The 26,662-nt window shown below is 49.0% G+C and overlaps 1 protein-coding gene across 1 annotated transcript in view; it reads right to left on the bottom strand.

Annotated features, from left to right (window-relative positions):
* Positions 1-26,662, bottom strand: part of LOC140398055 (zinc finger protein 385B-like) — a 78,337-nt gene that overhangs the window by 16,183 nt on the left and 35,492 nt on the right. Inside the window, exon 4 of the mRNA XM_072486267.1 lies at positions 8,872-9,046. Coding sequence (XP_072342368.1) covers positions 8,872-9,046 — 175 coding nt within the window. The remainder of the gene's footprint in view (positions 1-8,871; positions 9,047-26,662) is intronic.

Here is a 26,662-nt window from a genome sequence, read left to right as displayed (position 1 = left end):
ATGGTTGACCAGCACGGGTTGCAGGCCACGTTCCCGTATCTCGACAACGTAACCATCTGCGGCCACGATCAGCAGGACCACGACGCCAACCTCCAAAAATTCCTCCAGACCGCTAACGCCTTGAACCTCACATACAACGAGGAAAAGTGCGTTTTTAGCACAAACCGGCTGGCCATCCTGGGATACGTAGTGCGCAATGGGATAATAGGCCCCGACCCCGAACGCATGCGCCCCCTCATGGAATTTCCCCTCCCCCACTGCTCCAAAGCCCTGAAACGTTGCCTGGGGTTCTTTTCATATTACGCCCAGTGGGTCCCCCAGTATGCAGACAAGGCCCGCCCGCTAATACAGACCACTACCTTCCCCCTGTCGACAGAGGCTCGCCAGGCCTTCAGCCGCATCAAAGCGGATATCGCAAAGGCCACGATGCGCGCCATCGATGAGTCCCTCCCCTTCCAGGTCGAGAGCGACGCCTCCGACGTCGCTCTGGCGGCCACCCTTAACCAAGCGAGCAGACCCGTGGCCTTTTTCTCCCGAACCCTCCACGCCTCAGAAATCCGCCACTCCTCAGTGGAAAAGGAAGCCCAAGCCATAGTGGAAGCTGTACGACATTGGAGGCATTACCTGGCCGGCAGGAGATTCACTCTCCTCACCGACCAACGGTCGGTAGCCTTCATGTTCAATAATGCACAGCGGGGTAAAATTAAAACTGGCAAGATCTTAAGGTGGAGGATCGAGCTCTCCACCTTCAACTACGAGATCTTGTACCGTCCCGGAAAGCTGAATGAGCCGTCCGATGCCCTATCCCGCGGCACATGTGCCAACGTACAAATAGACCGTCTCCAAGCCCTCCACGAGGACCTCTGCCACCCGGGGGTCACTCGGTTCTACCATTTTATAAAGTCCCGCATCCTCCCCTACTCTGTGGAGGAGGTCCGTACAGTCACCAGGAACTGCCACATCTGCGCGGAGTGCAAACCGCACTTTTTCAGGCTGGATAGAGCGCACCTGATCAAGGCTTCCCGCCCCTTTGAACGCCTCAGTCTGGATTTCAAAGGGCCCCTCCCCTCCACCGACCGCAACACATACTTCCTGAACGTGGTGGACGAGTACTCCCGTTTCCCCTTCGCCATCCCCTGCCCCGACATGACAGCGGCCACAGTCATTAAAGCCCTTGGCACCATATTCACACTGTTCGGTTGCCCCGCATATATCCATAGCGACAGGGGGCCCTCCTTCATGAGGGACGAGCTGCGCCAGTTCCTGCTCAGCAAGGGCATAGCCTCGAGCAGGACGACCAGCTACAACCCCCGGGGGAACGGGCAAGTAGAGAGGGAGAACGGCACGGTCTGGAAGACCGTCCTACTGGCCCTACGGTCCAGGGATCTCCCAGTTTCCCGGTGGCAGGAGGTCCTCCCGGACGCTCTCCACTCCATCCGGTCGCTGCTGTGTACCACCACTAACCAAACGCCTCATGAGCGCCTCCTTGTCTTCCCCAGGAAGTCCTCCTCCGGAACATCGCTGCCGACCTGGCTGGCGGCCCCAGGACCCATCTTGCTCTGGAAACATGTGCGGGCGCACAAGTCGGACCCGTTGGTCGAGAGGGTTCACCTCCTCCACGCGAACCCGCAGTACGCCTACGTGGCGTACCCCGACGGCCGACAGGACACGGTCTCCCTGCGAGACCTGGCGCCCGCCGGCAACATACACACCCCCCCGACACCGATCATCCCCTCCCTGCCACCGGCGCACCCCGTGACCACCCCCTTCCCGGGAGGATCGGTCCTCCTCCCGTGTCCGCCCAGGAGTGAAACAGGAACAAACACCGAAACGCTCCCGGAGACGACAACGCCGGAAGAAGCACCACCACCACCACCGGGGCTGAGGCGATCGACGTGGAAGACCAGGCCGCCCGCTCGACTCGTGGCATCGGCGTGACACCAAGAATGTTGTTGGACTGTAACAAAAAAAAATTTCTCTTACTAATATTGTAAATAGTTTCACAAACCTTGTACATAGCCCAGTGTAGGGCTAAAACTGTAATGACATGCCCGAAATTTTCCTCCCAGGACCAGTCTTGTAAACCCCTACCACCATGCGAACCACCACCCCGCCGGGTTCATTTTTAACAAGGGGTGAATGTGGTAGTATGTATTAGGGGTCATGTGGGACTGTGAAGCCGTGATGCTATTGGCTGACAGATCCCGGGTCCTGGTTGGCTGTTGACTCCTGGCTCCGCCCTGAAGGCGGAGTAAAAGAACCCGAGCTTCTCCCCGCCGCTCCATTCTGTTGCTGAACTGCTGGGGACAAGTCTCGCTTAATAAAGCCTCATCGACTTCATCTCTACTCGGCTCTCTCGTAAGTCATTGTGCGCTACAAGTAGACATGTGTTATTATAGGAGGAGATTAAATGGTTTGGTAGAGTCCACAGTATAGTGAAAGTACATGTGCTGTGAAGTACAGTTAAATGGGAGAGTTGAGTCGCCCTTGATTGCGCCTGGGCTGCAGGAGGAGATTAATGGATGGTTAGTATCTCTTGATAAGGCAGCGTGTGGATGGAGTGGCCCTGGGTGTCTTCATACATTAGACTATATATGGTCTGTGAGAGAAGATTCAAACTGTGGATGACTGTCCATCATTGTTCATTGTGTGACAAGATGGAATGGGAGGGCAAGTGTAGTAGCATGGCCCCTTTAAGGGGGATCCTTAGCGGGCCACGTGACCCGCCCAGAGCCTGTGGGAAGGAGGTCATGAACTCTAGCCTATCCAGTGTTTAGGTGCGGATCTGGCTGTTGGGGTTTGTTCAGAATCAGTTAGTGAATCGAGGAAACTAGACCTGTGTAGTAGTTCTACTGTTCTGTATACAAAGATCTTCTTAGTTAAGTAGGGCTGTTTAGCACAGGGCTAAATCGCTGGCTTTGAAAGCAGACCGATGCAGGCCAGCAGCACGGTTCGATTCCCGTAACAGCCTCCCCGAACAGGCGCCGGAATGTGGCGACTAGGGGCTTTTCACAGTAACTTCATTGTCAACTACTTGTGACAATAAGCGATTTTCATTTCATTTCATTTCATGTGGAGATGCCGGCGTTGGACTGGGGTGAGCACAGTAAGAAATCTTCCTGCCTGGCAATTGTCGCGCAATGTCCGTTCATCCGTTGTCGCAATGTACCACGCGTGATACATTGGCGAGACCATGCATTCGCTGCGACAACGGATGAACGGACATCGCACAACAATCACCAGGCAGGAATGTTCCCTTCCAGTTGGGGAACACTTCAGCAGTCAAGGACATTCAGCCTCTGATCTTTGGGTAAGCGTTCTCCAAGGCGGCCTTCAGGACGCCCGACAACGCAGAATCAGCAAGCAGAAACTGAGAGCCAAGTTCTGCACACATGAGTATGGCCTCAACCGGAACCTTGGATTAATTTGCATTACATTCACCCCCCACCATAATAATAATAATAGCTTATTGTCACAAGTAGGCTTCAATGAAGTTACTGTGAAAACCATCTGGCCTGGGCTTGCAAAATCCTACCAACTGTCCTGGCTTGAGACAATTCACACCTCTTTAACCTGTGATTATCCCTCTCTCCTGTTGCTCCAATTAGACCTGTAAAGACTTAATCACCTGAAAAGACTCGCATCCGAAGTATTATCTTGCATCATTGACTTTGTCTATATATATGTTTCTGGAACTCATCTCTTCATTCACCTGAGGAAGGAGCTGTGCTCTGAAAGCTAGTGATTCGAAACAAACCTGTTGGACTTTAACCTGGTGTTTTAAGACTTCTTACTTGGTTAAGTAAGTCACCATTGTGATTTAACACTGTCGCATCACTTGCCTCGCAAGACAACATTGGTGACCAGGATAAATCAGTCCAGTCGAAGAAAGTTCGTCAAAAATTGGAAGGGGGTAGAGTGGTCTCTCAGAATCCTGAAAAGGTGAAAGATTGTGAGCAGGCGAATAGCGATGCCACTATTCGGGAAAATTGATCCATTTGATCCGGAGGTTGAAAGTTGGGGCCAATATAGCAAAAGGCTTCGAAACATTTTTGCTACCAAGGAAATCATGGCAGGAGACAAATAGAAAGCAATATTACTCACAGTTTGTGGCCCACAAACATATAACCTTGTGCAAAACTTAACGGGCGACATTCTCTAATAATGGGTCTATGTCCCCACACCGGCGTGAAAACCGGCACCAACGACTCCGGCGTCAATGGCCCCCGAAAATTAGGAATTCTCACATTTCCAGGGGGCTAGGTTGCCACCGGAGTCATCCCCGCAGCTCCAGCCGACACGGAATGGCCCACGTGTGTTTGCGCATGCGCAGAACGGCTGGTGGATTTTCGCGCATGCGCAGAACGGCCGGCGTTTTTTCACGCATGCGCAGAATGGCCGGCATGATTCGGCGCATGCGCGGGGGTTCCCTCCTATGTGCCGGCCCCCAGGCAATTGGCAGACCCCTACAGGGGCCCGGCGCGGAGTAAAGTAGGCCCCCACGGAACCAGCCCGCCCGCCGATCAGTAGGCCCCGATCGTGGGCCAGGCCACCATGGGGCCTCCCCCCACGGGTGGGACCCCCCCCCGCCATGACGGCCCCTGCACACTCATCTTCCAGGTCCTGCCGTGTGGGAGGTGAGTAATACACGCCGGCGGGACTCAGCCAATCCCGTCGGCCACTCGGCCCATCGGGGCCCGGAGAATCGCCAGGGGGGCAACTGTCAATGGCCCCAACCAGCGTGGCGGCGATCCTGCCCGTGCCCACAAAATAGCACCGGAGAATGAGGATTCTCGTGGCCCCCCAAGGATTCTCCGACGCCGGGCCGGAGAATCCCGGCCAACATCTCTGGAGGCTCCGGACTCCAAGCCCTTTAATCAATTAGTGAGGGGGCATTTCAATTCCTGACCCTCCATTATTAGGCAGCGATATGAATTCCACTCAGCCTTTAGCGGCCATGGAGAAATGGTATCCGCTTTTGCAGCCAGACTTCGACAAATTCATAGATTATTTTTCACAAATTTACAGTGCAGAAGGAGGCCATTCGGCCCATTGGGTCTGCACCAGCCCTACTCAAGCCCACGTCTCTACCCTATCCCCGTAACCCAGTAACTCCCACTTAACCTTTTTGGACACTGAGGGCAATTTATCATGGCTAATCCACCTAACCCGCACATCTTTGGACTGTGGGAGGAAACTGGAGCACCCGGAGGAAACCCACGCACACACGGGGAGAACGTGCAGCCTCCGAACAGACAGTGACCCAAGCTGGGAATTGAACCTGGGATCCTGGATCTGTGAAGCAACTGTGCTAACCACTATGCTGCCGTGCTGCCCAAATGATGGAACATTGTGAATTTGTGACAAGCTGCGTGAACGGTTGGTCTGTGGGATCACCACTTAAATATCCAGGTGGTGTTGCTGGCAGAAACCAAGATATCCTTGGATAAAGTAGTTCAGTTGGTTCAAGCGACTGAAAGAGTGTTGAAAAAGCACTTTTGAATTATGAGGGGTGCAAAGCGAGCAAACATTTAGGTATCTGCAGGGAGGACATCAGCCTGTGAATATCAGCAGGTACACCAGCCACTTTAGCCACCTATACTGGGAGGCACTGAAGATATTGGAGATGGCATCCATCCCAGTATTGTACCAACAGCAGTCAGCCCAGCTCCCATTAATCATAGCGAAAGGACAAAGGCCGATCCTCATGAGGTGGGATTGGCTGAAGAAAATCAAGTTAAATTGACTATAAATATTCAACATTAACGATGGGGATTTTCAGGAGCTTCAAGGGAAATACCACAAAGTCTTCCCGAAAATGTTAAGATGCATCAAAGGAGTGAAGGCAAAGATCTATGTAGAGCCAGAAGCAACACCAAAATGTCTTTGTGTCTTATGTTCTACAGCCCAAAGTGGAGGTGGAGTTGCAGTGTCTGGAAGAGCTGGGGGTAATTACTCCTGTACAGTTTTCAGAATGGGCGTCGCAGTGTTGAAGCTGAATCTGTGGTGATTTTAAGTTGATGGTGAACAGGGTGGCTAAAATAGATAAATATCCTATCCCCAAGATAGAAGACCTGTATATATGCCAAGTTAACAGAGGGCCTCAATACACCAAATTGGATTTAAGCCATGCGTACCAGCAGCTTGAGCTCTAAAATGAGTCAAGAAAGTTAATTAACATAAATACCCACAAAGACTTGTTCCAATATACAAAGTTGCCCTTCGGTATTTCATCTGCCTGCGCTATATTTCAGTGCACAATGGAGAGCCATTTGCAGGGAATGCAAAGGTTGTCATGTATCTTGATGATGTTCTAGTGAAAGGAGCAACACCAGAGGAACACAGAGCCAGTCTGGAAGAAGTCCTGAAGCAGTTTAAAGAAGCCGGTTTTCGGTTAAAGTGGGAGAAGTCCACATTTCAGGCTGATGAAGTTGCGTATTTAGATTTCAGAGTTTTTGCGAAGGGATTGCATCCACTCGATGATACAATAAAGGCAATAAAAGGGGCACCTGAACCAAGGGATATGTCGGAATTGAAGTCCTTTCTAGGAATGGTCAATTATTACAGCCGCTTTTTTACCCAACCTGTCTACCATTTTGGTGCCCCTGCATTACCTGCTGAAAACAACACCAATGTTAGAAGTGGGAAGTTTCACAGAGGAAGTCTTTCAATCAGATCAAACAGGCCAAGCAGTCATTGACCTTGCTGCTCCATTTCAACCCGGATAAACCCATCATAATCGCATGCGATGCGTCACCATATGGCATCGCTGCGGCACTCTCGCACAAAACTAAAGGTGGTGTGGATAGGCCTGTCACCTTCGCCTCCAGAACATTGTCAGATGCTGAAAGGAAATATTTCTATATTGACAAAGAATGTCTGACAGTCATTTATGCCGTAAAAGAATTTCATCGATAGGTTTATGGCCGGCATTTCACCATCCTCTCAGACCACAAACCATTACTTGACATTTTTTGTGAAGGTGAACCTATCCAGCCAATCGCATTAGCCCAAGTGCAGAGATGGGCTCTGCATATTTGTAAACCTTTCAGCATAGACCGAGAACCCAGATAACAAATGCGGATGCTTTGAGCAGGCTTCCACTGCCACAAACAATATCCGTACTTCCCACTCCACAGGAGAATATCCTCGATCTAAATGTTCTTAATACTTTACTGATTTCATCTGCTCATATTAAGATGTGGACTAATAGAGACCCTGGGCAGGATTCTCTGTTGGCTGATGCCGAAATCGCGAAACACGACTGGACGGAGAATAGATTCCCAACACCAAAATCGTATTGGGTGCCGATTTGACGCCAAATCTCAAATCTCTGTCACCCCCGACAGCAGCTTATAAATGCGGTCTGGAACACACGTCCAGAAAGCACTGTTTGCATGTCATTAGCACCCGATATTCGCCAGGGCCTCTGTGATGCTCTGCCTCCAATGGGCCCAGTTCCCGGGTGTGGTTCTCTTGTGCTTTTAAAAATTGTGAAACCAGCGTCATGGCTGCTGAGGGAGAGAGAGGGGGTACGTAAAGTGTCCAACATCGCCATAGTTTGTTGACAGTTGTGCCACTGGGGCTTCTACCAGGACCGGGTGGAGTAGCGGGGAGTGGCAGGAGGAGGGCTGTGGGATCGGGGTGGATGGGCATGGAACACCATTGCCGCAGCCGGAAGCTGCACACGCCACTAACAGCCCACTGTGAACTTAGGGCCCCGGGTCATATAGGTGTCCCCCCAGGCCACTCCCCTAGGTGCCCTCTGGCCCCAGCTGACCCATCAGCTGTAATGTGTATATGTTCCATGTGACATCGGTGATATCCCCTCCACAGTTGCTGAATCGATCCAGGTTCGACGCCAGTTTTGCTGTCTTGAAAGTCCACAAATTCTATGTCGGAGTCAACACTTAATCTCAGAAACGGAGAATACCACCCCCTGTGTTGTCAAGAGTTAAAAGGATAACATCGAGAAAGTGCGTGGTTGGTCTGAGAAGCTGGGGTCGGGGTGGTGGCAGGTGGAGGAGGCCTCCTGTTTTGGTTATTGTCTGTGAGCATTGGCTACAGCCCCTCTTCTGTTCTCTCTAGCCAGCTCCTCAATGAGCCCAGTGTAGTGTCATCTCTAAGAATCTGGAACTAGCATTTTAGGTTGGGGGCCATGCCATTATTGTCACCAATCTGCGGGAACCATAGGTTTGCACTGTCAGGGATGGATGCAATTTACACGAGTTGGAAGAGAGAGGCGATCAAGAGGTTCAGGGATTTGAACTAGTTTTTACTCTATTATTGAATAATGAGCCAGAGTTAATGAGTAACTTCATAATAGAAGATCCTCTTGAATAAAGTGACCATAATACAAGCGAATTCCATGTTAAATTTGCTCACAACATACTTCAGTCAAAATAAGAATCTTAATCTAAAAAAAAGCCAATGAAGTACATTGATTGGATAAATAGGTTAGAAAGTGTGGCACTAAATAACTAGTGGGAAATATTGAAAGAATTTTAAAAAAAATATTCTGTGTTAAAAGACTAAACATTCATCAGCAACATCCATCCATGGCTTTCTCAGGGTCATATTAGATAAAAAGAGGTGTTCGAAAACTGGACTGGTTGGTCATCAAGTCCTTTTTTCCTTAATGATAAATCGAACTCCAAACAGTGTTAAAAAGATCGATTCAAGTCAAAAGCAGCTTTCCCCATGCTCCCTGTGGACCACTGCCTGAGGCAATATCTGTGGAAGAGGGAACTGATAATCCGTATTAGCACTGCAGAGGTTAATGTACAGGGTGAATAGGGTATATACAACAAGAATTCACTGTTAAAACTGCACGGAACACTCTGGTGAAAGACATCAAATATATTGGAGAACCTGCTGTCTTAATGTTCTTTTCGGTAATGTCTGTAGGTGAAGTGTATGTAGTCCTGGAGACAGTAGAGTTTGCGTTGTCCCTGAGAGCAGGTCCTCTCTGCTTGGTTTTGTTGGACTCCAGCCCCTTGACCATCCTAGCATGCTTGTTGCCTTTGTAGTGGGCTTCAGCTTGACTCTACCAAAAGAAAAAAAAATGAACTGTGGAACCAGGTTCATTCACACACATCTCTGTGTTGGATACAATGCAGAAAAAATTTCAGTCCACTCCACCCACTGAACCCTAAACATGTGTTTGATTGAGAATTAAGTTTAATGTGGTCAAGTATTGTTATTATTTCCCTGATCAATGCATATGAGATATCTGCCTCCATAATATTTCCCTACTTGTGGAACCCATATTTCTACCCATTTGAGTCTTTGGGTTTCTTTGATTGCTTTCCTGGTCCCTCTGTCTATGCCATTACCTGGAATGATGATGTGGTATTACTATTTAGTATGTGTAAAGATGCCTAAACAATCAGAATGGATGATTAACAAATTATCAAAGTATCAATTAAACTTACACTAGACAAAAAATGTTCATTGTATTGTTGTAAGTTATTAAAGCTGTGTATTCTGACTTTTTTAAAAATGTGGATTATTACAACTTTCTATTGTGCTTACCGCTCTATAGCTCCATCCTGTTATTACAGTTGTTGATTGTTTTTACAGCTCAGCAACACATTCAGAGATCTGTCGTGCAATTACAGCTCAGCAATATAATTACACCTCTGTAATGCAGATACAGCCCTGCAATGTAATTACAGCTCTGTAATGCAGTTACAGCCCTGCAATGTAATTGCAGTTCTGTACTGCAGTTACAGCCCTGCAGTGCTATTCCAGCCCTGTAATGCAGTTCCAGCTCAGCAATGTAATTCCAGCTCTGTAATGCAATTACAGGTCTGCAATGCAGTTACAGTCTGCAATGCCGTTACAGCTCAGCAGCACAATTACAACTCTGCGTGTATATTCTTTTAACCCTTTCTGGGTGTTAATCATTACGTACTTCCTAGATAACTCGTCTAGTTCTAGATGGAGGTAGGCATGGCTCATAGCTAGTTTTACCCCCTGCCAGTTTGTCTTATAGATCTTCTATGCATGGCATAGGGTACTGATCTAAATGTGAGGCTTTATTAACCATTAATCTATCGTCCCCGTAAAGGCGATCGACTTCTCGGACTTGAGGAAGGAGTCAACAAGTGCAGCCCACGCTGAGAACTGTGCTGGTCGTATTATCCCAAGGCTCTCCAACCGCTCAGGTTCGGTCTCTACTTTGGTAAGTAAAGCGTATGGAACTGGCCGTGCCCAGAAATAATTGGATAGGGTGCGGGGTCCACATAAAGTTTGCCCTTGCTCCCTTTATTCCACCAAGGCGTTCTTGGAATACTTTGGGGTATTTATCAAAGACCTCATACTGTCCACCGGATCCTGGTTCAAAGATTTGTTGCTAGTCCACACAGATCCTCTGGAGCCAGTCTCTGCCCAAGAGACAGGGTCCTGGTCCTCATACAACTATGAGTGGATGTCGGGTCCATAGGTGATCCCCATAATCTTCAAAGTTTCCCCTGTATATATGGCCATCCTGGCCCTGGTGTCTCGCTAGACTAGGGGCAAGATGTCCATCCGGAGACACTGAACGTCTGTTCCCCGACGATGGAGACGGCAGCTCCCGTATCCACCTCCATTTCTCTGGAATGGCCATTGACCAAGAGTGTTATCTTTATCAGGGAAACCTTATGGATGACGATGCCATTCAGCTGCATCTTTTTGTCTACTATGGGCTGATTGTCTTGCAAGGCCATCATCAAGAAGAATCTCAACCAAATGTCTCCGCACGTTCAGAGGTTGATGATGAAGTTACAACGCTATGACTTCAATCTCATCTACACAACAGGTGAATATTTGTTCTGAGCAGATGCATTATCGAGAGTGCCAATACAAAATATTAGTAGTGAAATTGCCGAGGGTGTAGATCTGCATGTCAATCTTATTTCCACACTACTACCAGTATCAGATACAAAACTACGTGTGATCCAAGAAGAGACCAGGAAGGATCAAACTCTTCAAGCGGTGATGAGGAACATCAACTCACACTGGCCCAGAGGTCATTGTATGGAGTTCTACAATATTAGATCTGTACTCAGTATAATTAATGGAGTGGTACTTCGTTTGAACATGATAGTTATACCTCAATCTCTTCGGAAGGATGTACTTAAGAGGATACATGAAGGACATCTTGAGATTGAGAAATGTAAACAGCGAGTGTGTGACTCTGTTTACTGGCCATGTATAAACCACAATAATGACAGAATGGTCAGTTGTTGTGACACATGCCAGGTGCGTCGTTGCAAGCAAACAAGAGAACCTATGCAAATATCTGATTTACCTACGTCGCCATGGCAGAAAGTAGCTATGGATCTCTTTCACCTACGAGGGAAAGATTATTTAATTATCATAGACTACTTTTCAAACTAGCCCGAAATGGCTCTGCTGTCGAGCAGTGTAATATTGCCGACCAAGTCAATTTTTGCTAGACCCAGAATTCCTCAATGTCGTGAATGACAATAATCCTTCTTTCAGCTGTAAAGAGTGGCAACACTTTGCAGTTACGTATGATTTCAATCACGTCCCGCCAAGTCCGTTGTACCCACAAGCCAATGGCAAAACCAAAAAAGGTGTACATATTGTGGACAATGGACAGCCAATTTGATCCATATCTCGCACTATTGGGTTACAGAGCTTCACCATTGTTGTTAGGAATGGGTTAAGAGACATTCCAATTACATGTCAAATTGATGTTAAGTATCCAATAATTGACACTGATATGTAAAGGAGTTGCAGGTAGCACTGTGGTGTGTGGTGGTAGAGTTTTGTATAGAGTGTGGTCAAGGAACATAAAAGTGTCTTGGGAAAGGAGCAGAACTTTTGACACTTGACTCAACAGCAGCCAAAAGCTAACATTGTCACATGGTAGATCACCGGCAGAGTTACTCATGAATAGAGGGTTGCGTACCACAAATCCATACTTGGAAAAGAGGAGAAGGCAGTGGAAATGTAAAACATTAAAGCAAAACAAAAGCAGTTCTATGATAGAGTGTCCAGACCTTTACCACTTCTGAGTAGTGATGACATTGTGAGAATAGAAGATTCAAGCAAGGATGCAAGGTTGAGAAAAGCCATTGTACTTGAAGAAGTACCACCTTGTTCCTACACTGTACAGACAGAACAAAGAAAAGTACAGCACAGGAACAGGCCCTTCAAGCCTGCGCCGACCATGCTTCCCGTCTAAACTAAAATCTTCTACACTTCCGGGGTCCGTATCCCTCTATTCCTATCCTATTCATGTATTTAACATGGATGGGTTAGAGGATGGGTTGGTTTTAAGCAGAAATCGTCATGCAATTTGAAAACCAGAGAAGACTTTCACAATAACATGATGGATGACGAATCTACGTCAGAATCAACATCAGCTGCAGTGTCAGATTGTTCAACAGTTCCTGAGCATGAGAATATCATGGTGAACATTGAATCTACAAGTTCTGAGCAGCAAGGTTAAACTTTGAGAAGATCGACCAGAGTCAGAGGAAACCCTGATCGACTCAATTTGTACATTTGGACAATTTGTACATACTATATATAGTATATCTAGCTGGTCTTTTATATATAAATGCAAGAACAGCAAGCATAGTATGTACAAATTGTCCAAATGTACAAATTGAGATGATCAGGTTTTCTTCTGACAAATATATATATTTGTTAAACCAGCTTTAGAAATTTTGAAGAAAAAAATTAATACTATTAGACTCACAAGGTGCTTATATCACAGGTAAATATACTGATGATACTATATTAATTTATATAAAAGGAATGTAGTGATATCATGGTTGGGTTGTAATTCGCCAACTGACCACTAGGCGAATAAGTGAATGTTAGTATATAAGTAAATGTTAGAGTCAGGTGACCTCAGACTGACTGGGGAGCTGGGAGAGAGATAATGGCTTGTGCATGTTCAATCTGTTATTCATCTGTTGTTTTGTATATATTTCACTTACAGTTAATGTTAACAAATCATTTATAGCTTTAGGTTCTCGTAATATAAATCAGGCCATCCGACAAGAACATTACAAAAAGGACTGTCAGAGGATACAGCAGCATATAAATCTGTTGGAGACTTGGTCAGAGAAATGGCACGTGGAGTTTAATCTGGACAAATGTGAGATAATGCATTTTGGAAGATCTAATACAGGTGGGAAATATAGAGTAAATGGCAGAACCCTTAAGACTGGCAGAATGATCTTGATGTACAGCTCCATAGGTCACTGAAAGTGGCAATGCAGGTGGAGATGGTAGTCAATAAGGCATACGGCATGCTTGCTTTCATCGGCTGGGGCATTGAGTATAGAAATTGGCAGGTCATGCTGCAGCTCTATAGAACCTTAGTTAGGCCACACTTGGAATATAGTGTTCAATTCTGGTTGCCACACTACCAGAAAGATGTGGAGGTTTTGGAGAGGGTACAGAAGATGTTGCCTGGTATGGAAGGCGTTACCTATCAGGAGAGATTGGATAAATTTAATTTGTTCTCAGTGGAATGACAGAAGTTGAGCGGTGACCTGATTATGAGGGGCATAGACAGAATAGATAGTCAGAAGCTTTTTCCCAGGGTGGAAGAGCAATTACTAGGGGACATAAGGTGCAAGGGGCAAAGTTTAGAGGGAATGTGTGAGGGATGTTTTTTTACACAGAGGGTAGTGGGTGCCTGGAACTCACTGCTGGAGGAGGTGGTGGAAGCAGGTACGATAGTGATGTTTAAGCGCCGTCTTGACAAATACATGATTAGGATGGGAATAGAGGGATATGGACCCCGGAAGTGTAAAAGGTTTTAGGTTGAACGTGCAGCAGGTTTGGAGGGACGAAGATCCTGTTCCCGAGCTGTACTTTTCTTTGTTTTTTGTTCTTTGTGATTATTCTTTACTAGATCCACAAGCTCATTGAACATTTTTGTGTCAGGCTGTAGGATAAGTTAAATTCTTAATAATGCTGAACTTCAGGGCCCTGCATGCTGTCATCACCTTCTATGCCATTGGTGCGAAAGAAGCAGCGCATGAGTTTGGCATACTGGGGCCAGTCCACCACATCCACATCATAAGGCTCGAGCTTCTGAAACAAGGGCATTTCCAGGTTTTTCTTCTTGCTTTGGTTCTTACCAGAGTTATCGTCAGGGAAGGGTCCTCAGTGCTGTCAGTTATTTGAGAATGTAGTCTAGTTTGTTTAGGCCCTTTAGTCTCTGGATCTATCTGTTCCCCCCAAAAAAAATATATCTTAAACCCCAAACCGCAAAACAAAACCCCCGAAAAAGTCAGTCTTGCTAGTGTTCACAAAATATAAGAGCCCTACAATATGGGTGGCATAGTAGTACAGTGGTAGCACAGGTGGATTGGCCATGCTAAATTGCCCATTGTGTCACAAAAAGGTTAGTGTGGTGATATGCATCACTGTAAAGACACAAGGGGTTAATGAAATGAAATGAAAAGAAAATCGCTTATTGTCACAAGTAGGTTTCAATGAAGTTACTGTGAAAAGCCCCGAGTCGCCACATTCCGGCGCCTGTGCGGGGAGGCTGTTACGAGAATTGAACCGTGCTGCTGGCCTTGGTCTGCTTTCAAAGCCAGCAATTTAGCCCTGTGCTAAACAGCCCCTGTTTAATGTAAATACATGTAGACCAGCTAGACACTAGAGGGAGCACCAGAGACATGACACACAGACACTCAACCAATTGAACAGTTAGATAGGACACGACCAATGGGCACTCACAATACACACAGAGGTGACACCACCACAGGAGGGCATTACACCAACCCATATATAAAGGACACAACACACACGATCTTCCTCTTTCCAGTGGAGACAGTCAGTGAGTAGAGACACAGGGTTGATTAAATACTACACCCACCAAGTGGATTGTAGCAGACTGGTTAGTCAGTCTGAGTAGCTATAGAAGGATTAAATGTAGTGGCGAACCCGAGTAGGAGAAGTGTAAATAGTTTAACAAACGTGTTGAAGTTATCTCCACGTCTGAACCTTCCTTTGTCAAGTGCACCACAAGGAAGCTGCTTATGCTACGCCTAGAGCATAATAAGACAGTTAGGTGGGGTCACTAGGTTACCGGATAGAATCATAGAATTTACAATGCAGAAGGAGGCCATTCGGCCCATTGTGTCTGCACCGGCCCTTAGAAAGAGCACCCCACTTCAGCTCACACCTCCACCCTACCCCCGTAAGCCAGTAACCGCACCTAACAGTTTAGCATGGCCAATCCACCTAACTTGCACATCTTTCGATTGTGGGAGAAAACCGGTGCACCCGGAGGAAACCCAAGCAGACACGGGGAGAACGTGCAGACTCCGCACAGACAGTGACCCAGCCGGGAATCGAACCTGGGACCCTGGAGTTGTGAAGCAACTGTGCTAACCACTGTGCTACCGTGCTGCCCGGGAGGGTAGAGGTGTGGGCTTAAGTAGGGCTTAAGAGGGTGCACTTTCCAAGTGCTGGTCGAAAAAGAGGGAATCAATTGGTTGGAGCTGGTGCAGTGCCTGCGATGCATATGGAGATGCCGGAGGGGCAGGGAGCGGCCCTGCCGGCTCAGTGGTCGACGTACCAACGAGTGAGCTTCTAAAATGAGAAGTTCACCCAGCAACGGAAAGAGAGTCTGGAGGACCTTGCCTGGATGGTGGATTTGATCAGGGCGGTGGTCGACCGTGTGGAAACGGCGCTGACGTCCTAGGGTCAGGCGATGCAGAAGATGGAGGAGGTGGCGGGGGAAGACGAGGAGCAGTTTGCTTCGATGGCAGGGGAGATGGGGCTGATGCGCAATCAGCAGAAGCAGCTTCAGGAGAAGGTCGAGGACCTAGAGAACCGGTCAAGCAGGCAGAACATAAGGGCCTGTTGGAGGGGAGTGAAGGAGCCGATGCTGGCGCGAATGTGGGGAGGGTGCTGGAGAAGCTGCTCGGAGAGGGTATATTTGCACGGCCGTTGGAGGTGGATTGAGCGCACAGGAGCTAATGAGGAAGCCCCAGGGGAACGAGCCGCCAAGGGCAATGGTGGTGCGGTTGCACAGGTTCCTGGACAAGCAGCAAATTATGAGGTGGGCCAGGCAGATGAGGTGCTGCACCTGGGAGGGCAATGAAACCAGGACCTGGGTGCAGAGTTGGCCAAGAGGAGAGCGAGCTTCAACAGGGTCAAGGTAGCCCTCTACAAGAAGGGAGTGAAGTTTGGGCTACTGTACCCGGCGCGTCTGTTGGTGACCTACGAAGGCCGGGAATTGTCCTTTGGCTCAGCAGAAAAGGCAGTCGCATATGTCAGAGACAATGGAGTGGCAGGAGAAGGTGGACTTTGAACTTTGGTGGAGATACTGTGATGTTGTGGCTAACTTATGTTTGGGAGGAAAGGTCATGGCTGATCGACAGGGGAGGGGGACAAGAGCCCCCCCCCCCCCCCCCCCGACCAGACTGGTTACGTGGAATGTTCGTGGACTGAACGGGCCGGTTAAGAGAGCTTGTGTGTTCGCACACCTGAGACAGTTAAAAGCGGACGTGGCCATGTTACAGGAGACACACTTGAAGCTGGGAGACCAAATTAGATTAAAGAAGGGATGGGTCGAGCAAGTGTTTCATTCAGGACTGGACTTTAAAACAAGGGGATTGGCTATCCTGATTAACAAAAGGGTGACATTCGAGGTGGGGAGGATAGAGGAAGACCCGGGAGGCAGATTTATTATGGTTAGCGGGAAGCTAAAGGAAATGGCAGGGTCAAGGTGCCCAAACTGGGATGATGTCGCGTTTATCAGGAAGGTGCTGGGAAAGATCCCAGACCTTAACTCGCACTGGCTGATCATGGGGGTGACTTTAATACGGTCCTGGACCCGAGTTTGGACCGGTCGAGTGCTAGGTCGGGAAAACTACCAGCAATGGCAAAGGAACTGCGGGGGTTCATGGAGCGCAAGGGAGGGGTAGATCCGTGGAGATTTGAGAGACCAAGAAACAGGGAATATTCATTTTACTCCTATGTACATAAGGCGTACTCCAGGATAGATTTCTTTGTGCTACATAAAACACTGTTAGCAGGGGTTGAGGACACTGAGTACTCAGCAATTGTGGTATCAGTTCATGCACCACACTGGGTAGACCTACAGGCAGACATGGGAATGTCCCAGCGCCCACAGTGGAGACTAGATACAGGACTGTTAGTGGATGAGGAGATCTGTGAGCGAGTGAGAGAGGCCATTCAGGGGTACATAAAGATCAATGACACGGGAGAGACTGCAGCTGGGGTGGTCTGTGAGGCACTGAAAGCGGTCATTAGAGGGGAATGTATTTCGATTCGAGTCCACAGGGATAAAACTGAGCGGTCGGAGCTGGACAGGTTGGTAGGAGAAATCTGACAGGTCGACAGGAGATACCCGGAGTCGCCAAATGAGGAGCTCCTGAAGGAGCGTCAGAGACTTCAAATGGAGTTTGGGCTCCTTTCCACAGGAAAGACGGAGGGTCAGCTGAGGAGGGTAAAAGGGGCAATATATGAGCATGGGGAGAAAGCTAGCAGGATGCTGGCGCATCAGCTGAGGAAACAGGAGGCAGTAAGAGAAATAGGGAAAATAAAGGATTTGAGGGGGGTGACGGTGACTGACCCGGGGGTGAATGAAGTGTTCCGGGAATTCTATAGCTAGCTATACGAGTCGGAACCCCCGGTTGGGGAGGATGGCATGTATCAATTCCTGGGGAGTCTAGAGTTCCCGAAGGTAAATGAGAAGCTGGTGGAGGCCCTGGGGGGCCAATTGGGCTTGGGGAGGTGATAGATGGACTGGGGGCGTTGCAATCGGGTAAAGCCCCTGGACCTGATGGATTCCCAGTGGAATTTTATCAGAAGTTCTCGAGGTTATTCGTTAAGGCTTTTAACGAATCCAAGGAGCTGGGAGTACTCCCCCCAACGTTATCACAGGCATCAATTTCTCTCATCCTGAACCGTGACAAGGATCCGGAGAGCTGTGGATCGTACAGGCCAATCTCCCTCTTGAATGTAGATGCCAAATTATTGGCAAAGATTCTGGCCACTCGAATAGAGGATTGAGTCCCGGAGATAATTGGGGAGGATCAGACAGGATTTGTAAAGGGCAGGCACCTGACATCCAACATTAGACGGCTTCTCAATGTAATTATGATGCCAGCGGAGGGGCGCGAGGCTGAGGTGGTAGTTGCCATGGACGCGGAGGAGGCTTTCGACCGAGTGGAGTGGAAGTATCTATGGGATAGGCAGGTTTGGGTTTGGACAGGGATTTGTGGAGTGGGTCCAGCTACTGTACCAGGCCCCGGTGGCAAATGTAAGAATTAACCGAGTTCGGTCAGAATACTTTAGTCTATGACGGGGGACAAGGCAGGGCTGCCCGCTCTCCCCATTATTGTTTGCCATGGCCATAGAACCCTTAGCAATGGCTCTGAGGGCAGCGAATACCTGGCGGGGTATAGTGAGGGGGGGATGGAACACAGGGTCTCTCTCCATGTGGAGGATTTGCTGCCTTATGTCACGGACCCGGTGGGGGGGATGACCGATATCATGAAGGTATTAGGAGAATTTGGGCGATTTTCAGGCTATCAGTTAAATATGGGAAAGAGCGAGATGTTCGTGATCCAGGCACGGGGGCAGGAAAGGAGACTGAAGGAGTTACCTTTTGGTTAGGAGGGGTTTTCGGTATCTGGGGATTCAAGTGGCCAAGGAATGGGGCAGCTTCACAAGCTAAATTTGGGCAAAGCAGTGGATCAAATGAGAAGGGATTTTTGAAGATGGGACATGCTCCCACTGATGCTGGCGGGGAGGGTTCAGACGGTGAAGATGACGGTCCTTCCGAGACTGCTTTTCTTTTTTCGATGTCTCCCGATTTTTTTTCCAAAGGCTTTTTTCAGAAGTATGAATGTGGCGATATCGAGGTTTATATGGTCGGGTAAAACCCCAATAGTAAAGTGGACACTCCTGGAACGGGCCCGCGGGGAAGGGGGCTTGGCTCTCCCAAGCTTTATTAACTATTACTGGGCTGCCACCATATCGATGGTCAGGAAATGGGTTGTGTGGGAGGGGTCAGTCTGGGAGCGGATGGAGGCAGCATCCTGCAAAGGTACGAGTCTGGAGACTTTACTGACGGCGCCCCTGCCGTTCTCGCCAGCTCGGTACTCTACAAGTCCTGTGGTGGTGGCAGCCCTAAGGGTGTGGGGGCAATGGAGGCAGCATATGAGACTGGAGTGTGGTCACCGATCTGTGACAATCGGTTTGTCCCGGGGGGCTGGATGGGGACTTTAAGGTATGGCAGCGGGCAGGGTTTGAGAGGTTTGGGGATCTATTCATCCAGGAGAGCTTGGAGACATTAGAGGAGGAGTTTGATTTGCTGGGTGAGAATGGGTTCCGGTACCTTCAAGCGCGGGACTTTGTACAGAGACAGGTCCCAAGCTTTCCTCAGCTCCTCCTGAGGGGACTACAGGATAAAGTGCTGTCAAAAACAGGGGTTGGAGGTGGGAGGGTTTCGGACATATTGTCGTGGAAATCATAATAAAGACAAATTCCTCGAGGTTCGATTTAAGGAAATTTATTTACACAAATATATTTGCGGAGAGAGAGTGTTCCAGCTGCAAAGCCAGTGCACCACAATCTGAGATTCGATTGAAGACAGCATGTTTTATAGTCTGAAATCACAGTTTGAAGTAAACAGCCATGTTTATATTAAATAGACCTTGGAAAGTACGTAAGCTGAAATACGTAGTACATATGTTCTTGCCCTTGGCTAAAAACAACTCGAGTACACATTTTGTTATCTTTCGGAGGACAATGTGTTTTCATAATAAGGCCAAGACCAGAGTATTTCAGCATTTTCGCTAAAAAGCAGTGTTAACTATAGTCAAGCATTTCCCACCATGCTTCTAAATTGGCAACTCATTAATTTCCCTTCCACACATATACAGGGAATTGTTAGAATGGGAAGGAGCCCCTATCAGAGAGGCGAAGAGGAAGTGGGAAGAGGAGCTAGGAGGGGAGCTGGAAACTGAACTGTGAGAAAAAGCCTTGAAAAGGGTAAATGCATCCTCGTCCTGTGCTAGACTCAGCTTGATTCAGTTCAAGGCAGTCCACAGGGCCCACATGACGGTAGCTCGGATGAGTAGGTTCTTCGAAGAGGTGGAGGACAGATGGGGACGGTGTGGGGGTAGCCCGGCCAATCATGTTCATATATTTTGGGCATGTCCGGAACTGAGGAAATTCTGGCAGGGATTTGCAGATGTTATGTTGGAAGACCTGGAAGGTGAGGTAACTCCGAGTCCAGAATTAGCAATATTTGGGGTGTCGGAGGATCCGGGGGCAAAGTGGGGGAGGGAGGTCGATATTCTGGCCTTCTCCTCCCTGGTGGCCCAGAGACGGATCTTGTTGAGATGGAGGGACTCGGAGCCCCGAAATCAGGAGTGTTGGTCAGCGATATGGTAGGGTTTCTCAGTCTGGAGAAAATCAAGTTCGTTCTAAGAGGATCAATACAGGGATTCGCCCGGAGTTGGCAGCCTTTCATCGATTTCTTTAACAAAAACTGAACGTCAGCAGTAAGGGGGGGAAAGGGAAAAAGGATGGGGGGAGGAAAATAGGAGGCATGGTAATGTTAAATAAGGACAGGGAGCTTAATATATGGGTAATTGGGGATAGGGCGGGAGAAGTGGGGTAGGTGGTTAATTGTTGGTTGTTATTTTCGGGGGTATTTTATGCGTCGGATCGCGCGGTTGTTTTAGAAATGTCAACATGTTAAATTGTGAAAATTACAACTGCTTTAATAAAATATTTTCTAAAAAAAAAAACTTATGTTTGTGGCCATTTCTTTATTTTTCGGCTTCAGGTTTGCTTTTTTTGTCGTTTGTTAAGGGATGGGGGGTTGGTCTCTGTGTTTGGGGAGGAGTTGTTTTTGGTTTGTTTGCACTAATGTTCGAGCAGTGGGGAGGGGAATCGGGGGGGGCGGGTAGGAAGCTAGGCGCCATAGGCGGGGGCCACCAGGCTAGCTGGGCGGGCTAGTTCACAGAAGCGCAATGTGGGGTGAGTGGGGGGCAGGGGTTGTTGCTGGGGGAGGAAGTACTGCTGACAGGGGAAGGGTATTTAAAATGTAAGGGGAGGAGGATTGATGATGGTGGGTGCCCGAGCGGGGGGCCTGGGGAAGTGAGGGACACGGGATGGAAGCTGGCCCAAGAGGGACTATGGTTAATCTGCAGGGGGTGGGAGGGGGGCGGGGGGGTGACAGGATGCGCCCCCCCCTCTCCCGACCAGGCTGGTCAGGAAGAACCTGCAAGGATTGAATGGGCCAGTCAAGAGGGTCCGTGTGTTCGCACACTTAAAGCAATTGAAGGCGGATGTGGCCATGCTATAAGAGACGCAACTGAAGGTGGGGGACCAGATTAGGCTGAGGAGGGGATGGGTTGGGCAAGTGTTTCATTCATGGTTAGATTTTAAAACAAAGGGGGTGCCGATTTGGTCATTGAAATTGGCCGATTGGGGGGGGGTCCTGCGAACCATGTCCATATGTTTTGGGCATGCCGAGGCTGAGGGGTTTCTGGCAGGGGTTTTCTGACGTCATGTCAGAGATCTTTAAAAGTGAGGGTGGTTCCGAGTCCAGAGGTGGCAATCTTTGGTGTGTCGGAAGACTTGGGAGCCCAGGGGGTGAGAGACGCCGACGTCCTGGCCTTTCCGACACTGGTGGCCCGGAGACGGATCTTACTAGGATGGAGGGACTAAGAGCCCCCGAAGTTGGGGGTGTGGGTTAGCGACATGGCGTGGTTTCTCAGATTCGAGAAAATTAAATTCGCCTTGAGGCCTTCATTGCAGGGGTTTGCCCGGAGGTGGCAGCTGTTCGTCGACTTCTTCGAGAAGAATTAGGGGGGGAGAGGGGGAAAGGGGATGCAGGGGAGAGATGAGTAAGGATAGGAGAACCAATGGAGGGGTGGTTGGGGATGGTGACATTGTTTGTGTAACCCATGTTGGCTGGGGTCTGTGACCAGTGGGGGGGGGGGGGGGGGGTCGGGCCGGGGGGGGGTCTGTGACCGGTGGGGGGGGCCGTTGTTGGTTGTATTGTTGTATTTTATTTTTTGAAATTTGATGTGTACAATTGTTAAAATTCTAAATGCCTCAACAAAATATTTTCCCCCAAAAAAATAATCCAGCCCAGCATCTGCGACAGTGTAGCTCTCCTTCAGTGCTGGCAGTATCATCCTAAGCTTTGTGCTCATTCTCTGGAGTGGGTTGAACCTACAACCTTGTGATTCAGGTGAAAATATTCCCATTGAGCTAAACTGACATTTTTTGCGGATCTAAGCAATTCCATTCATGGATGAACACCGAACACATATCGTTCAGAGCGAACGCAGCATGGTTGGATTTTCTCTGTAATTTGCAGGCTCAGGAGGAATAGAAACATAGAAAATCTGGGGATTAAACTTCGGCTGCAATGTTTCTGCCAGGGAAGGCAGTTTGGCTCAATATGGGCTGATATATGAGCAGAATTTGTACTGCGATACCAAAGAGATGATATTAAAAGATCGGATTTCTTTACAATGGATTCAGGTGTCTGAGGACCGCGATCACACTCAGCGATAACTGTTAGAATTACAATTAGTACACAGGCCAGGCACAGACTAATAGATTGAAGCTCTGCCCACACCAACATGAGGAAGGAATGCACGAAGAGGGGAGTAACAGAAACTGCCTTCAGGTAAATCATCAATCACAGAATCTTTCATATGCCCCCGAAAGACAGGAGAGGGACTCCTGGGGCTGGATTCTCCAATTCTGCGGCTAAGTGCTGACGCCGGTGTGGGAACTGTGACGTTTTACGGCGGCAAAATCGGTGCTGAACCCTCGCCGATTCCTGCAGTGGTCGCGCCGTAGAACATGTCGCCGGCCATGCGCGGACCCGACCTGCCAGGTAGTGACCCTCTGGACTCCCCCTCGCCACCCCCGGACCAACCCCCACCTGTCCCCCCTGCTCTCGCCGAAGACCCCCGGCCAGCGGCACGGCTCCCCCGGACTGTGGCAGCGTGAGGTTCACGAAAACTGAGAGCACAAGTGAGCCGCGCCGTCGTGAAATCGGCCCATCAGGGGCGGAGCATCTGGGAACATCCGGAGGCCATCCCAACAGCATGCGGCATACTCCCCGATGACGCTGTTTTGGAGGGGGCGGGGCATCCGAAAACAAGCACTGCCACAGATTTGGTCGTAAAAAGGGATTCTCCGCCCAATCGGCGTCGGCAAGCAGAGACTCCCGCCCCTGGTTTAACATTTAACCTGAAAGATCGGGCCTCCAATAATGGTACAACACTTCCTCAATAATGCTGCTCCCTTACTTCAGCATTTCCTCGATACTCTTCCTCTGGCAGTGTAGCGCTCCCTCAGTACTGATCCACTGACAGTGCAGCACACCCTCAATGTTGACCCATGACAGTGCAGCATTCCCTCAGGACTGATCCTCTGGCAGTTCAGCACGCCTTCAGTACTGATCCACTGACAGTGCAGCACTCCCTCAGTACCGACCGCCTGACAGTGCAACACTCCCTCAATGTTGACCCTCTGACAGTGCAGCACTCCCTCAGTACTCATACTCCGGCTGTGCAGCACTCTGTCAGTACTGTCCCACTGACAGTGCAGCATTCCCTCAGTTCTGACCATTTGGCAGTGCAGCACTCCCTCAGTACTGTCACCCTGACAGTGCAGCATTCCCTCAGTACTGTAACCCTGACAGTGCAGCACTCCCTCAGCATTGACACTCTGGCAGTGAAGCACTCCCTCAGGACTGTCATCCTGACAGTGCAGCACTCCCTCAGCATTGACACTCTGGCAGTGCAGCACTACCCCAGTACTGACACTCTGGCACACTCCCTCAGTACTGACCCTCTGGCAGTGCAGTGCTCCCTCAGTACCGACCCTCTGGCAGTGCAGCACTCCCCCAGTACTGACACCCTGACAGTGCAGCACTCCCTCAGTACCGACCCTCTGGCAGTGCAGCACTCCCCCAGTACTGACACCCTGACAGTGCAGCACTCCCTCAGCATTGACACTTTGGCAGTGAAGCACTCCCTCAGTACTGTCACCCTGACAGTGCAGCACTCCCTCAGCATTGACACTCTGGCAGTGCAGCACTCCCCAGTACTGACACTCTGGCACACTCCCTCAGTACTGACCCTCTGGCAGTGCAGTGCTCCCTCAGTACTGTCCCTCTGGCAGTGCAGCACTCCCCCAGTACTGACACTCTGGCAGTGCAGCACTCCCCCAGTACTGACACTCTGGCACATTCCCTCAGTACTGACCCTCTGGCAGTGCAGTGCTCCCTCAGTACTGACGCTCTGGCAGTGCAGCACTCCCTCAGTACTGTCACCCTGACAGTGCAGCACTCCCTCAGTACTGTCACCCTGACAGTGCAGCACTCCCTCAGCATTGACACTCTGGCAGTGAAGCACTCCCTTAGTACTGTCACCCTGACAGTGCAGCACTCCCTCAGCATTGACACTCTGGCAGTGCAGCACTCCCCCAGTACTGACACTCTGGCACACTCCCTTAGTACTGTCACCCTGACAGTGCAGCACTCCCTCAGCATTGACACTCTGGCAGTGCAGCACTCCCCCAGTACTGACACTCTGGCACACTCCCTCAGCATTGACACTCTGGCAGTGCAGCACTCCCCCAGTACTGACACTCTGGCACACTCCCTCAGTACCGACCCTCTGGCAGTGCAGTGCTCCCTCAGTACCGACCCTCTGGCAGTGCAGTGCTCCCTCAGTACTGACCCTCTGGCAGTGCAGCACTACCTCAGTACCGACCCTCTGGCAGTGCAGCACTACCTCAGTACTGGCCCTCTGGCAGCTGGGCCTGGAGCCAGTCAGCAAGCAAAGGGGTGATAGAGTTTAATACATTTGATACTAAATGTTATAATAACTAACTGTGAGTTAGGACAGAGGCAGCAGATGAGCTTCACTCCACAGAGGGCAGAATGTGGGAGGGCAGTCAGAAATGTGCAAGTCACGTGCAGAATGAACAAAGGCATGAATGTGGATTTCAGCAGCAGAAATAGTTTGTTTCTTCCTATAGAATCACCTTTGATCACCCGACACACAGAAGGAATCTTGGTGAGTTCCTGTAGCACACCTTGTAGATGGTACACATGGGAGCTGCAGTGCACCGGTGGTGCAGAGAGTGAATGTTTAAAATAATCAAGTGGGCTGAATGCGGTTGAGCTTCTTGACTGTTACTGTAGCTGCGCTCATCCAGGCAAGTGGAGAGCATTCCATCACACTCCTGCTTGTGCCTTGTAGATGGTGGGCAGGATCTGTGGGGTTCACCGCAGGATTCCTAACCTCTGACTTGCTCTGGTAGCCACAGTATCTATACGGTCAATCAAATTCTGTTTCCGGTCAATGTTAATATCCCCAGGCTGTTGATAGTGGGAGATTTAGTGATGGTAATGCTAGTGAGTGTCAAGGGGAGATGACAAACACATGGATAGAATGGGTATAGAGGGATCCGGCACAAGGAAGTGCTGAGGGTTTTGGCAAAGGTTGGTATCATGACCGGTACAGGCTTGGAAGGCCGAAGGGCCTGTTCCTGTGCTGTTCGATGTTCTTTGATTAGATTGTCTTGTTGGAGATGATCATTGTCCATCCCTGCACTCTTTTAATCTGTGCCATTCGGTGCGATTTTCCGACTGTTCCTGCTGGTGGAAAATATCAGTCCCGCCAATAGTGACCCCCTGCCGAGAGTTCCCCGGCAGCGGAGAGTGCAAACAATGGGAAAGGTTGACAGTGGCGGAGCAGAATATCGTACAACACGTCTGCAAAATGCATCACATTCCCTTCATCCACTTTCTCTGTTATTTTATCAAAAATGTAATTTGTTTATTCAAGCAGGATGTGTTTTTTACTAATCTGTGCCACTTCTTGTGCATTAACTCAAACCTCTCCCACCACATATTAATTATTTGCTTGTTTATCATTTCTAAAACCTTACCACTATTGATTTTAAATTGACTGGCTTACAGCTACTGGTACTGTAAATTTTAATTAAATATAAAAAAATTCTTATTTTTGATCTCTCAGGGAATTTAAGGATATTTGATCAGGCGGGAAAATGAAGTTGGAACCCAAGATCAGCCCTGACCATACTGAGGTGGAGCAAGCCCGGTGGGCCGAATGGTCTACTCCTGCTCCTATTAGGGTCTAAATGGATTTTGATTCATGGGGCACTGGCACCGTACTGGGGAAAGTGGGAGCTGTACAGTCAGGGCAGTCTTTACCTGAACGGTGCTGGACACAGTGTTCAGGTGAGTCTTATAACGAGGGCGATAGAGGGGACTTTGAACTAAATAGTTGGGTCAAGAATCATGTGGAGGAAGATGTGATAAATTAAATAGAGAGCAAGGTAACAATAAGAGAATTGATAACCTTAGTGCAGCAGGAAGGGACCTCACCAACATTATATCTACATACTCTGTCACACCTTGTAAAAATGTTATAAGTTTCAATGAGATCAGCTCTCATTCTCCGAGAATGACGTTGCAGACCGTCCAGTTCCTCGCGCTTGTCAGCAATCCGGACTCAACATAACATTCGTCTTGCCATTAGGGGTAGTTTTTTTATTCATATACGGGGTGTGGGAGTCGCTGGTTAGGCCAGCATTTATTGCCCATCCCTAGTTACCCTTCAGT

This window comes from Scyliorhinus torazame, chromosome 21, assembly GCF_047496885.1.
Source record: "Scyliorhinus torazame isolate Kashiwa2021f chromosome 21, sScyTor2.1, whole genome shotgun sequence".
Classification (NCBI taxonomy): Eukaryota; Metazoa; Chordata; class Chondrichthyes; order Carcharhiniformes; family Scyliorhinidae; genus Scyliorhinus; species Scyliorhinus torazame.
Note: the sequence above shows the minus strand (reverse complement) of the source record. Positions and strands in the feature narration are given on the sequence as shown.